Below are 14,726 nucleotides of genomic sequence, written 5' to 3' on the forward strand. Positions count from 1 at the left end.
TCCTCCATTTATCCAGGTTGTTTGCTTTAGTGAACATCTTACTCTACCTTAAGTCTTACAAATTCACTACTAGGCATTTTATATTTTTGGATGCCTATCGGCACCTCTTTCTCCAATTTGTCTTTTAATTCGTTGGTGAGAAAGCTGACTGATTTTTCCATCTTTTTCCTGGCACTCATAAAACCTACTGAACGCTTTAATTGCAGTTTGGCTAGTAAACATACTATATAATAAAACTCTCCCTCCGTTCAACTTGTATGTTGAGAAAGTCTGACAGCCCACACAGGACTCTCTTTCTTCCCTCCGACTCCCCACACATGACTCTTGACCTAGCTGCCTTTACTTTTCCTCATTGCCCTCATCCTCTGACACACTTTCCTGAGAACTCTGACACCCGGGTCCTTCAGCGTTCATTTGGGTGGCAGCTCATCACCCCGTAGCATCTGCCGACACGTCACTTCCTTGTGGTGATCCTCCATCAACAGGGTGTCTCTAATGTCTCAACCGCTTGCCTGTGACCACATATTTTACCAGTTCCCAGCGCTTGCCACGATCACCTCCTATGCTTTAAGCCTCAGAGGTAGACAGCTGCCCTTGACGTGTCCAAGTGCTTCCAATCCACCACGCCTTCTGAAGTTGACTCACTTTCTAAGGCAGTTGGATTACCTATGAGGTCAAGTCATGCCACTCATCTGACACACCCACTGAGCTGCTGACGAGCTCAAGCCAGTCTTAAACGTCATAATCCCTGGGTTCTATGAAGGGAGGAGAAACAACCCAGTCCTTACTGTGGATTGAGGTCTCCTGCCAGACAAGCACTCAGACATCTTCTCTTTCCATTCTCCAAGCTCAAGCTCCAGTCATGCATTACACTTCTGAAGCCCCAAACCAAACATGGCTCATGTCTCTATACCAGTAGTTCTCCACCACTCTGAGGTTGGAGAGAACAGGGAAGGGGCAGAGATGGAGAAGGGCGATGAACCATTGGTACGAAGTTACAGTTAGCTGGGCTAGAAGTACTGCTGTGCTAACGTAATAGTCGAGTGAGAACAGATAATAATAATAAACTACATATTTCAAAATATTAGCAGAAAAATGTTAAGGATATAGCTATCATTTAAAGGTTTACTTACTTCTTATTTGTATGAGTGTGTACCTGCCTATATGTCTGAGTACCACATAGGTATGGTGCCCAAGGCCAGAGAGGGTGTCAGATTCCTTGGAGCTGAAGTTACAGATGGTTATGAGCCACGACGTGAGTGCTGGAAATCATGCTGAGCTGTTTCTCCAACCCTGGAGATCACTCTGTTCGACCTGACTTCAATATTATACAAAGTATATGTATATTGAAGTATAACATGGTATCCCGCTAATAAATATATTTCATGTATGTTAAAATAAATTCAGTTAGAAATTATAGCAATTTCTGCCCTAATGTTCTTGAGGACAGTCTATGCCAGATACTCCCCAATGCTAACAATGTAGGTACCTTAAAAATGTCCCTTAAATTCAGTTACTCTGCAAATACAAGTGTTTTCAAGGCACAAAGGATACTACAAACACAAGTGTAATTATTGAGTGGAAACCTGCAACCGCTTCACATGTCCCTAATTTCACTCCCGAAGAAAGAGGCTTTTCATCTTGTTTTATATCCTCAGACTCAATGAATGATTATTGTCAGACTCTGAGTGTGCCAGAGCAGCTTGCAGCACTATTGATGAGCAACTTGGCCTTCATTTGCGTTACAGACTTAAGTTACTCACTGAAGCATTTCCACCGTGACACCATGGCAACATGGGGTCACCGGAACGCAGCTGAACGCTGATACGGAACTATGGTTTGTAAAGGGTAGTCTGGCTTTGTTTCAGTGGTAACCCCACCTTACACAGCTGTGAGTTTACTTAAGGGAGGATTAAGGAATTAATAAAGATGTCAAATCATGCAGGAAGGCAGGGATCCTCTTCATATTTAAAAGGCTGTTTCCAGTTTGTTCAGGCTAATAGAATTCTCTACACAAAGGCACCAAAGAGCGCTGAGAAGTAGGGCAGTTTCTTCAAAGACCACACTCCTTAGGTTGGCAAGGCTCTAACAAGCCAGGTCATTCTTCTATAAAGGAGGGCAGTGAGGGCCCGAGGAGAATGGTTCTCCCTAAGCGTCCGAGCGGTGGTTGCAGAGCCAAAGCTGGAAGCGAAGCAAAGTCAAACCAGGGAAGGGATGTTGGCTCACAGGGCTCCAGGTCCTCCTCTTCCCATTCTCTCTGCAAGACACCCCTACGTTCACATAAAAAAACATACAAAGGGCAAGATGGCTCAGTGGGTCAAGGTACTTGTTGCCAAGCCTGCGTGTGGTAGAATATTATTTTCAGGTGTGTGACTTTTGTTTATGCTGCATTTGTTTAACTCTGTGAAGGTGTGTCACTTGGTGGTCCTAATAAAGAGATGGGTTCCTGCAGATGACAAAGGTGTCAGATGTTTCTGGAACTGGAGTTAGAGGTGGCTGTAAACCACCAGCCATAGGTGCCGAGAACTGAACTCCCGTCCTCTGGAAGCGCAGAAGGTGTTTCTAACAGCCATCTCTCCAGGCCCCCTACCTTATGTTGTGAAACAGGGTCTCTCACTGAGCCCGGATCCCACCAACTCTCTACAGAGGCTGGTTCCTGAGATTCTGTCTCTATCTCCCCAGCACTGAGATTACAGGTGCACTTGGTTTTTCACGTGAGTGCTGGTTCAGGTTGACTTAGTTGGGGTTTTGATTGCTGTGAAGAGACACCATGACCACAGCAAAAAAAAAAAAAAAAAATTAAGATTATATATTTTGTACATAGTGTTCTGTCTGCATGTATCCCTGCAGACCAGAAGAGGGCACCAGATTTCATTACAGATGGTTGTGAGCCATCATGTGGTTGCTGGGAATTGAACTCAGGACCTCTGGAAGACCACTCAGTGTTCTTAACCACTGTGCCATCTCTCCAGCCCCAACCACGGCAACTCTTATAAAGGAAGACATTTAATTGGGGCTGGCTTACAGTTTCAGAGGTTAGTCCATTGTCATCATGGCAGGAAGCATGGTGGTACACAGACAGACATGTTCCTGGAGAAATAGCTGAGAGTTCTGTATCTACACTGGCAGGCAGCAGGAAGAGAGAGTGACACTGGACCTGACTCCAGCCTCTGAAACCTCAAAGCCCACCCCTCAGTGACACAGTTCCTCCAACAAGGCCACACCCTAATAGTGCCACTCCCTATGAGCCTATGGGGGGGTTCATTCAAACCACACAAAGATTCTTATGTTTTTGTGGCAAGTACAATGGAAACTGTACTAATGGACCCATCTCTTAAAATATTTTATGCTAGCCTGAGAGAGATGGCTCAGCAGTTAAGAGCACTGACTGCTCTTCCAGATGTTCTGAGTTCAATTCACAGCAACCACATGGTGGCTCACAACCATCTGTAATGAGGTTTGGTGCCCTCTTCTGGTGTGTAGGAATACATGCAGGCAGAATACTGTATACATAATAAACAATAAAATTAAAAAAATATTTATGCTAATGCTATATCAGCATTTATCTGAGTATACAGAAAGAAATGAAAACCATTTTAGAACAGAATAGCAATCATAAACACTTACTGTTTTCATGGGGGCAATGAATAGTAATTCTAGATCTGGATGTACAGAAATTATTGCGACTATTGCCAGAAACTGTTATTTTATAGTCACAGCTTGTTTTTCATTTTAAAATTTATCCTATTTACAGAAAGGCTTAAAGGTATTTAAACTATTCTTGCCCACTTTATTCACCACCAAAATTGGTTTCCAACAACTCCAGGCTACTTCCAGAACTTGAATTCTCTTTCAAAAAGAGAGGCCTTGCCAACCCCATGGCTGTTCGATCAGGCTTGAAAAGCAACTCTGCAAGACAGATTTTGTGAAACTGCAGCATTCTTGGTCAAGTTCTTGGGTTCTGTTGGTGAGTACTTTAAAACAGACAATATCCACATGCTCTTTAAACAAATTGCTCCCAGCCCTCTAGAGAAACGTTCTAGAAACACCTGTGCAAAGAAGAACTGAACTATGGGACTTACTTTATTTTATTTTATTTTATTTAGATAGACACTCTCCATGTAGCCCTGACTGTCCTGGAACTTGCAACATAGACCAGGCTGGCATCAAAGGGACAGAAACCTCTGCCTGGCTCTGCCTCTAGAACACTGGGATTAAAGGTGTGTGCTACTGTGCCTGGTTTCAATGATAGGCTTTAAAATAGGAGATTTATGAATAACTACAATGCACATTATAAAGTAAGGCAGCAACAGAAAAATATTCACTTCTCTTCTGTCAGGACAGGATGCAGGTGGATCTGTATGAGTTCTTGGCCAACCTGGTCTACATAGTGAGTTCTAGGACAGCCAGGGCTATGTAAAGAGACTCTGTCTCAAAAACAAAAACAAACAAGCAAACAAAAGAAAATGAGCTGATAACTGGGGATGCCCATTGGGAACCTCTCCCTCCACCGAGCTCAGAAGTGTATTAGCTACGCCATGAGACAGTTGCATTCCAGTGGTTTTGTTCGGTGTTAGAACAGTGCAATCACTGTGTAGGTAACTAACTATGCTGCGAAGAAATTCAGAAAGAGTGGGCTGTGGAAGTGATGCCTGATACTTACTAAGCTCTCCTGTCCAGATCTGTGTGATCACTTTCAGCCTCATGCAACCACTGACCCAGTGCAGAACTTTTTATCTGGTCGCACGTCACATAACACTGTTTTGGTCAACGAAATACTACATATATAACAGTAGTCCACAAGACTATACAGGATCTAGAGGGCTCAGGAGATGTCTCAGTGGTTAAAGCACTTGCATCCAAGCTCAAGGACTGGAGTTCAGATCCCCAGAACCCACAGAAGTGCTGAGAAAGTGTGGTGGGCCATCTGTAAGTCCCACCTCGCAGGGCAGAGACAGGATCCTTAGAGCAAGCTGGCCAGAGAGACTAGCAGTATTAGCAAGCTCTGGGTTTGATAGAGAGCCTTTATTAAATAAGATGGAAGAATGACTGAGGATGATCCCAGACATCAAACTTGGGCCTCCACATGCATGGGCACCCATATAAATGTACACCCACCCATGTATTCACACACCTGCAAAGACACACACACACACACACACACACACACACACACACACACACACACACACGGCACATACCCATGACAATGGAAAAAAGAAAATTGCTGTAGTGAAATAAAATAATTCCTGTGACATCACAGCATTATAACATGGCATCATGATGTGCCATGTGAATTGTTTATGGTGATGTTGGTACAAAGGAACTAGTTGTAGGGCCAACTGTATAAAAGCACAGTAATACTATTATAGGGTACATACTGTTTGATAATGAAAACAAACTTTTTAAAAAATTTACTGCTATGCTTTTTATTCTCTCCAAATTTACCCATTCATTCATATATATATATATATATACATACATATATATATATATGAAGATTAGTCAGTATGGCAGGTTACACCCTCTGTTTAACAAGTCCTTGTGTCACTTTTTCTTGTGTGCTGAATTTAATCTTTTGCTGTCTCCTTCACTAAGCGCCCCCCCCCAGGGGGAACAGATTAGACCATTACGAGAACAAGTGTGCAGCAGTCTGGTCTGAGTTCACTCTCTGATGTTCACACTAGGGTGAACTTACCTAACAGTGCCATTTCTCCAAGTGTGTCCCCATCATCGCACAATATAAGACTGTATGTCCATTTGGAACTCAACATTGTAGGAAAACAAGAAAACACAACACAACAAAACGCTTGATTATGGCCTTAAATGACAATAGAATGAAAAATACTTGCTTTATTCTGTTAGAAGAAGTGTAATATGCCCGAAGTTATGCAAAAGATAAGCAAGGCAATGGGGGACCTTTTGTTGGATTTAATACATGCAGAAAACTTAGCGGGTCAAGACTAAGAATTGGCAAGAGGAAGGCCCAGTGCCATGAGCCAGGGTTCAAGGATCAGGTGTCCCGAGTAAGAGCACAGGGCAATGGCTTCAATAAAAACCAATCGCTAATATCTGAAAGAAACTGGGTGCCACAGAAACATGGCAATGCGCATTTCTGCATAGAAAATGCGAAGTCAAAAGCCATCAGAGACTTGTCAGGGTCATAAAACAGATCATTGCATGCTACCGGAAGAATTTAAACCTTCTGAACTTTGACAATTTACTTACTATGCATTGCATCTTTCTCCTACCCCCACCCCATGGGACACACTTAGCATATGCCAACGCAGCTACAGTTTATGAAGTGTTGGGAAACATCAGCCCTGGGCAGAGCACACATCTTACGGTCCCCATTTAAAGTGAGCTGATACAACACAGGCGATGAACTTCAAGCTTAGCCACCCAGTACTTTGCCAGGGCCTTTCTTGTGGAATTGGGCTTCTCAACTTCTCCAGTTTACAACCTCAGAAGTTTCTGACAGGAACAAGCTGTGATAAAGACACGCTCTCACTTTGGCCAACAGACAACTGAAACAATGGACTGCAAGAGATGGGATAACCCTGGGATCTCATGCCGGAGGAAGGTTTCTGAGTCCCCGGGGCAGCCGTGCGGGGACCTCGTCTCCCAGAAAGATGTGCAGTTTTCAGATCACCATTCAGGAAACAATGGGGTGCGGTGAGGGGTCAGTGATGAGTAGGGCCACAGTTATGCAGAACTCTGAACCCTAAGCCAGGACCCAAAGGTGGCCTGGCAGAGAGCATCCTTGGGGTCCTTTGTTGTCTTCCCATCTTGCCAAATCTCCCTTTCCTCGTTTTCACTATTTATTTGGCTCTCTCCACCCTCAGTTTTGCAAAACAGGGTTTCTCTGTGTAACAGCTCTGGTTGTCCTAGAACTCACTCTGTAGACCAGGCTGACCTGGAACTCACAGAGATGCACCTGCCTCTGCCTCCCGAGAGCTAGGATTAAAGGCGTGTGCCACCACTGCCCAGCTTACTTTGGCTTTTTAAATTTAGCTTATTGAGGTGGGGTGATTGAGCCTGGTTTGCTAGCTCTACCAATCAATAGGCTCTGACCCTAATTGCAGCAGCAACCCTTTGTCTTCACATTCCCAGCAAGAAGTTTTTACATGATCCAGGGTACACAGGTATATAAAATAGGCCTACAAATGAAAGTTACTGATAATAAATCATAAAGAAATGTGTTTTTTAAAAAAGAAATGTGTTTTCAAACAATCTTTGTTATATGTATAATTTTACTATTTCTTAGTGATGAGTGTGCTTGATTATTGTAATATAAAGCATTACATTTTGGCCGAATATTTGATACAAGTACTACAAGTCAAAGGACGTCTTTCAGAGTTGACAGACATTTTGATTTGATAATTGTCAATGAGAAGAATGCTCTTTGGCATAAATTCAGCAGAAGTGTGTTTGGGAACATATCATACACTGTATTAATCCCAGACCAAAATTTGCTGAACAATTTTTTTAAAAAATTAAAAATATGTGTACATCATATGCATGCAGTGCCCTTGGAAGCCAGAAGAGGGCGTCAGGTCCCCTTGGAACTAGAGTTACAGAAGGCTGTAAGCTACCATATAGGCACTGACACCAGTCAGTAAGTCTGGACCATCTGCCCAGGTCCACAACGTAAACATTCTAAAAATCAAACATTTTAACATTATAGTCCAAAGATATACTGATATGATACAGGGCAGGGAGTGAAGCTAGGAAAATATTAAAAAGTCTGTTATCCATAATTGAACCCTTACTTTCCTGGAAGAGCAGAAAACTTTGCATGTGCAGTGCAATCACCACAGTCCATGATGGAGAACAGTCTGGGATGCTGTTTCAGGCAGGGTTTGCTCCCATTCTGTGCTGAGACAGCGTGCACCCCACAAAGTGTACTTGCTCCGTGCTCAGAACCAGGGCGATGCAGAAACTGACAATGCAACGTGTCGAGAAACACCTCAGGTTCATCACGTGTTTGACTTTGAATTAACTGTGGTCATTTCATTGGGAAACCCATGGCTGTTGCCAAATTTTTCTTGACTCCCACATTCAGTAATATATCCCATATGTAGACTGTGTCCCAGTTTAAAAGGCCAGCCATAGAGCCGGTCGCGCTCACTATAGCTAGCTTCAATACTTGAAGCCAGAACATGGGTGTGGTTACCACTTCATGTCCCCACCACTGATGACTACACTCCAGTATACTTTTTGTACTTTTAATGCACTATAATGTTTAATTCCTACACCAAAGTTTATAACTAGCAACTACACTGGGGCTGTCAAAGTTGATATCTTAGAGACGAACACACACACACACACACACACACACACACACACACACACACACACATCAAATTTAAATGTAACAAAAATTTTAAAGCTCAGTAAAGGTTTATAGGCAGTTCTTACTACAAGTTACTCATTTTTACTTAAAAATTTCAAAGATTTAATTTTATTTATATATGAGTGTCTGTACACGTGTATGATATATATGTATATATATATATATATGCAGTTGGGTGGTAGGAGTCAATTGCTACAATGCCTAGCACAATGACTGCATAAGTAGTAGCTATTGGGCAAGCAAATGCATCTAAAAATAGCTGACAGAAAGTCTGATTCACACAATGAAAATGTGGCATTCCCCCTGACACAGTCAAGCTGAATGTCAGGTATAAGCTGGCCAGATTTCCTAATTAGGGAGCCATAGGTCTCCGCCTGCCTAGTTCATCAGCAAACCATATTAAATGTGACCACTTACAGGTCACTTTGAATAAACACCTGAGAAATTTAGTGAAGAAAAAATTTAATCAGTTTATAACACTTACCCACTTAGGGTAAAGACACCTCAGAGAGTCTAGGGGGTAGCATGTGGGTTGATATATGCCAACAATTTACAACAGCACTTGGTACAAACTAAACTTTCAATAAACAGTGAATAATTATTATAACAGCAACAGCTAAATCCCATCAACTGACTGTGTGTACAAGGTGAGCCCTGGTAAGGAAGGAATGTTTGTGGCTAGGGATGGGCAGAAGGTTGAAAAGAAGGAAAATTTGAGTTGATTTCTAGGGAATAAAAGAGAGAGAAAAAAAAAAAACTCCGTGTAAAGGAGCAAGGAGCAGAGGGGAGGGGGCTGGATGGAGACAATTCAGCTCTTTATTCCTTCTGTATATTGTCTCCTCTGTTAGTTTTGTAAGAACATTTTCAAAATTTAATTTCTCTATTATTACTTCTGGTGCTGGGCCTCACATAGGCTATTCAAGCAGCCTGCTGCTGAGCTACCATTGTCCCTAGCTTTTAATTAGTAGTTTAAATGTATTTATTCCTATATTCTGTGCACAGCTTGCATGTATGTAATTGTACTGTGCATGTATCTGGTGCCCGTGGAGGCCAGAAGAGGGCATCAGACCTTCTGGGACTGCAGCTATGGATGGTTGCAAGTTACCAGGGAGGTTCTGGGAACCAAACCTGGGTTCTCCGTAAGAGCAGATAGTGTTCTTAACCATCTCTTCAGCCCCCTTAATATTTTAAAATGACTAATCATGACTACATATATTTATGGGGCATGCACACACACACAAACACACACACACAACAAGGAATGGGCAAAATCAATCTAATTAACAAATTCCAAACATCACTTAGTTATCATTTTTTAGGATGAGACATTTGATATTTTTCTACTTTGAAACATACATTATTTTTGTCATTTTGGTTACACCGCTACCCAACATATCTCACATTTATTCTTGCCATCTATCTGAAATTCTGTCCTCTTTATTACAAATTACAATCATTTTGTTTGTGCATGTGGTTGCCGAGGCACATGTGGAGGTCAGAGGGCAGCTTTTGGGAGCCAGTCATCTCTTCCCACTATGTGGGACCCAGGAATCAAAGTCAGATCATCAGTTGACTTCACACTCTGAGCTATCTTGTCAGTCCCGGAACTCTGGTCTCATCAACAACTCCCCATTCCTTCCCACTCCATACTCTGGCTAACTATCATTCTACTTGTATGACATCATACAGTATTTGTCATTCTGAGCTTGGCTTATTCCCCTTAGCATTCATCTTCTTGGTTAATTCATGTCCCAAATGACAGGATTTCCTGCCTTTTGGAAGCCAGATAGCATCCCTACACCACATTTTCCATTGCACATATGGACTAGATTTTCTTTGTCTCTTCATTCATGAATGGATAAAGGCTGATTCTACAGCTTAACTTTCGTGAACAATTCTGGGATGAACATGGCTGCGCTACATGTTACCTCTTAAATACAGGGCTACTAGTATGACTACCTCACTCTAAGTGATGTACAGGTGGCTAACATTAGGAAAGGGGTTGAGATGGCCTATGTGTGTCCAGAATTAGAAGGACCTTAAAATTTTGACAGAAGGCTATGTGTTTCAGGGTATGCTATGGACAGCCACTCTGGTATACAGACTCTGGAACTAAGGACCAGGGATAAATTACCGTCCAGTGTTTCTATCTAGAGAGAGGGGATGTGGGCTGGAATCTGAGCTGCTGCTGTATTTATCCTGCTTAGCTCCTCATAGCTATGATGCTCTTATTTGCAAAATGGAGTTACAAGGATGCCTAGCTCAGTCTAAGTGCAAATGAGTGTCCAGTGCTGAGCATCTTCGCTCTCACATAGCCGGCATTCTCAGCAATGCCCACTATTATCGTCTAGGAGGCGCAAGGTGGGACGGCTAGGGCGCCATTCCAATGCTTTCCCACAAATGAGTACTGAGACACCTGGAAGCCCACAGGAGTTAGCACAAGCATCTGCTAAGCTAAAAAGGTTCCAAGTGACCCTATCACAAATACCCCCACGGCGACATTCCCTCTTTATCTCTCATCCTGACAACAGAGCAACAGTTGAAGGGCTCAAAAGAAAATGTCTAAAATCCAGACGGAAACAACAGTGACACTGGCTGGCCCAGAAAATGCTACCTTGTAGGTACAAACTAAGCTAACAAATTTTGCCACATTTTACCAAAGTTGGCAAGAGGCAAATCTTGACTCCATGGAAGATCTCGTTAGAGGTCAAACTTTTTATGGCACCTTGTCCGCTTCATCTTTGAGCTGACCACACAACTGTACAACTGCACTTGTTGGCAAAATGAATCTGTGAAATGGATTATTCCAAAGGAAAGGCTGCATTGGAGCTTCAGTGTGATCAGGCTTATTACTTTTTATGAAAGTATGTCCTTAACACCTAAGCTTTGAGTGAACAAAACTTGTATCACTGCCATAGGTGAGTTTTCAATCAATCCGAAGCTTAGCCTTATCTGGGGATCCAGACACCTGGGACATGAAGATTTCAAAGCCTGACAGCTGTTCGGTAAACTTGAGTCATCATTCCTTGTTTAGCTGGATACAGACTGCCTTGGGTGAAACTAGGAGTTTTGAGACCCAGGTTCTCTAGTCCCGCTTCTGCCACTCAGTGCTCCAATCACAGACAATGTCTATAACATGGTGAAAGGGCTATCCGTACTGAGTTTTCTTAAGAGAAATAAAGTACATATAAACATGACAGAGAACCAAGGAAACAGGTGCTATTTATTTAGTTTTTGGTGTTTTGAAACAGGGTCTTTCTATGTAGCCCTGGCTGTCCTGGAACTTGCTACATAAATCATGATGGCGTCCAACTCATGGAGATTCTCCTGCCTTTGCCTCCGTAGTACTGAGATTGAAGGTGTGTACTATCACACCGGATCATGGGTCTGAATTATTATTATACAGTTAGGATTTTATTTTGCGGGTGAGAAAAAACCATATTTTATAGAAGTTTCACTTCTGACAACCTTTTCCCTTCACCAAAATGAATAGGAAATATACCACTTCTTGACCTTTTCAGTAAGATCAACTGCAGGGACATAAGCTTAAGGTGCTGGACACTGGACAGCAAAGACAGGTCAGGGGAACAGAGACCTAGGAGACAGTATGGCCACAGCCTTGAAACCACAGATCATAACGGCTAACAGCTCTTCTTCCCAAATTTCCACGTAAACTCAATTGATAAATCTAGAGCAGTGGTTCTCAACCTTCCTAATGTTGCGACCCTTTAATACAGTTCCTCATGTTGCGGTGACCCCCAGCCACAAAATTATCTTCATCACTACTTCATAACTATAATTTTGCTACTGTTGTGAATGGTAATGTAAATACCTGTGTTTTCCACAACCACTGTGAAAGGGTAGTTGGACCTCCAAAGGAGTCATGACCCATAGGTTGAGAAACGCTGATCTAGAGTCTGCAGTCATATATGAGAGTCCTCATGTGGAACAAGGCTGTGATTCACAAACAAAAACAGCAACAACAAAATGCCTACATGATGGTCATAGACCCAGACTTCACTATTAGAAATTGGTAGTAGTATCAATAGAACATACTAGGCTCACCAGCAACTTAATAACATGAAATAAAAGGGGGTTTACTTAGATATTGATTGTGCCATTAGTTAATGTTGCAGTGTTAGGCTCTGACACATGATGGAGATAGAGCAAATCAGCAATAGTGAAAGACTTTTTTTTTTTTAAAAAGAGGAACAAGAATAGCAATCAGTTAAAAACCACACCTCTGGATTATTAAACAAGCATTCAAAGTAGCCCAAGAAAGGAAAAGAGAGTGTCCTTGCAGAATGTACCCTTGTGATGGAAATATTTGTCCTCAGTGCGACTAAGAATATACAGGTCAGGTAATGTGCAAATCCAACACGCACGCAAATGCTTTAGGAGCATAGACACAGCAGTATTTTAAGTGTTTTTGTCTGATTTCAGCGTTCCTTCACAACACTGTAATGGTGTGTGTGTGTGTGTGTGTGAGTGTGTGTGAGTGAGTGTGTGTGTGTGTGTGTGTGAGTAAGGGCTCAGATTTGGAGGGAAAGATTAAGTATACTTGTTTCCAACTACTTCCTTCTTATGCAGAAACAGTGAAGAGGAGCTCTGAGAGCCAGCCACGAGCTCTAAGTCAAATAAAGTACACGTTATTGTGAAAGCGATCAACACATGACATCCACTAACCAAAGACACTTGGATCTCCCTAGATATAATTCGGAAATATCAGGACTGAAGCAAAGATTAGCATGAGCGCTTGACAAGGCTCCAAGATTTGAGAAGTCTCCCCAGAACTCTTTTGGGGATTAGAAAACATCAATTATGCTTTCGGATCCAGTGATTCTCATCACCACTGGATTTCAAGATAGACAATGCATTCTTTAATTAGGGAAGGGAGAAGGGGAAAGAGCTGGAGGAGGGAGGGGAGGGAGGGAGAGAGAGAGAGCCGTCTGTGCAGAAGTTTAGAAAGCCCTTCCCATCGGAACGCAGGCTAACAATTCGGTCTGGGCGCGTCCCCCCGGAGGTCACTTACTGGGCTGGGCCAACTTTGCCTTCTCTCTTGCCGAGCACTTTGGCGGGCTTGGCGTCCTCCACCTCTTGCTGGAGCTCAGTCATCGGGGCCGCGTCCCGGGCTCACCCCAGGACTCGGCTCCCCACTCGGGGTTCCCCGCTGCCGGCCCTCTGGCACCTTAGCCCTGCGCATCCAGGCGGCGGAGCTCCGGGGCCGCCAACCTGGACACGTTGGAGCCGGCGCGATTGGTCCGAGCCTGCTGGAAGAGCCCAGAGGGAGGGAAGGGGAGGGTCGAAGCAAAGTGACAGCCCTTTTCCCCAACCCAGGAGGCAGAGGGAGAGCAAATGGAAACCTGTTGAACTCGTCTTTCTGGGAGAGGACGCTAATTGGCCAAGCAGGTGAAACATTTGCCTAATGAGACAACGCAGTAGCTGCCTGCTGCTCTAAGTTTATATCTCCCCCCCCCTCCCCAACCCCCGCGGGTAATCTGGGGAGGGGGATGGGAAGGCGGGGGCGGGGCCCGCGGGGGCTGGGGGTGGATTATACTGGGCAGGAAGTGAACCTCACAGAGTGTCGCCAGCTCACACCAGTCCCCTGCGGGACGGTCCTCAGCCCAGCCGAAATTTATCCAAACAGGGTGTTAACCTCATGCGGGGGTGGGTGGGGGGAGGACAGCCTCTCCGTGCTAACAATAGAGCCCCTCGGTTTGTCAGGTAGGAACAAAAGTAATAGGTAGGGGTCACCTTGTGAACCCCGTTTAGTTCTTCGGTGGGTAAGAGATGGGGGAGGCAGCGAAACAACCATCGAAACCTCGTTAGCAATCTTGGCGGGTGTGGCTTGGCTGATTAATATTCCATTATCATGTACACATCTTCCATAGCAGATGTGCCTTCGTGTGTTTGCGGATGGACATTAGGGGGCGCCCCACCTTCCACGGTTCTGAATGATGCTGCTATCTGCGTACCAGTGATCAAGTCCCTGCTTCCACTCCTTCGGGTGCTTATCTAAAAGTAGGCATGCTGGGCCACAGGGTGCTCTGTGTGTTTAGCGTTCCGCAAAGCCGTGGTCGGGCCCGTCTTGATGCGTGAATAGGGTTAAGTATTCAGGCATAGTTTTACAGCTGGAATTAAAGAGCGCTAAAATACTCTTTAGCATCTCAGATTAGGACTTAAGCGGTATGACTGTAAGTGAGGCAGAGCTAGGGGAGGTTATAGAGGTGTGGCTTGTGGGTAAAGTACCCGGTGTAAAAAAACCTGCTTTGCTTTACTTGCTAAGTTTTAATTACACCACCAAACAGTTAGTTGGTTTTTCTTCCAGTTATTGTTTTTTTTATAAACATGACAAATAGGTAAAAATGTC

At 43.6% G+C, this 14,726-nt stretch overlaps 1 protein-coding gene across 2 annotated transcripts in view; it reads right to left on the reverse strand.

The window, feature by feature from the left end:
- Window positions 1-14,726, reverse strand: part of Gramd2b (GRAM domain containing 2B) — an 82,617-nt gene that overhangs the window by 44,635 nt on the left and 23,256 nt on the right. Inside the window, exon 1 of one of the 2 annotated variants that reach the window (XM_005069104.4) lies at window positions 13,389-13,729. The exons of the other annotated variant lie outside the window; for it this stretch is intronic. Within the exon in view, the coding sequence (XP_005069161.1) occupies window positions 13,389-13,471 (83 nt within the window). The 5' untranslated portion in view covers window positions 13,472-13,729. Of the gene's footprint in view, window positions 1-13,388; window positions 13,730-14,726 lie in introns of those variants that run through there. 2 annotated transcript variants of the gene reach the window in all.

Source organism: Mesocricetus auratus, unplaced genomic scaffold (assembly GCF_017639785.1).
Source record: "Mesocricetus auratus isolate SY011 unplaced genomic scaffold, BCM_Maur_2.0 Super-Scaffold_6730, whole genome shotgun sequence".
NCBI classification, from domain to species: Eukaryota; Metazoa; Chordata; class Mammalia; order Rodentia; family Cricetidae; genus Mesocricetus; species Mesocricetus auratus.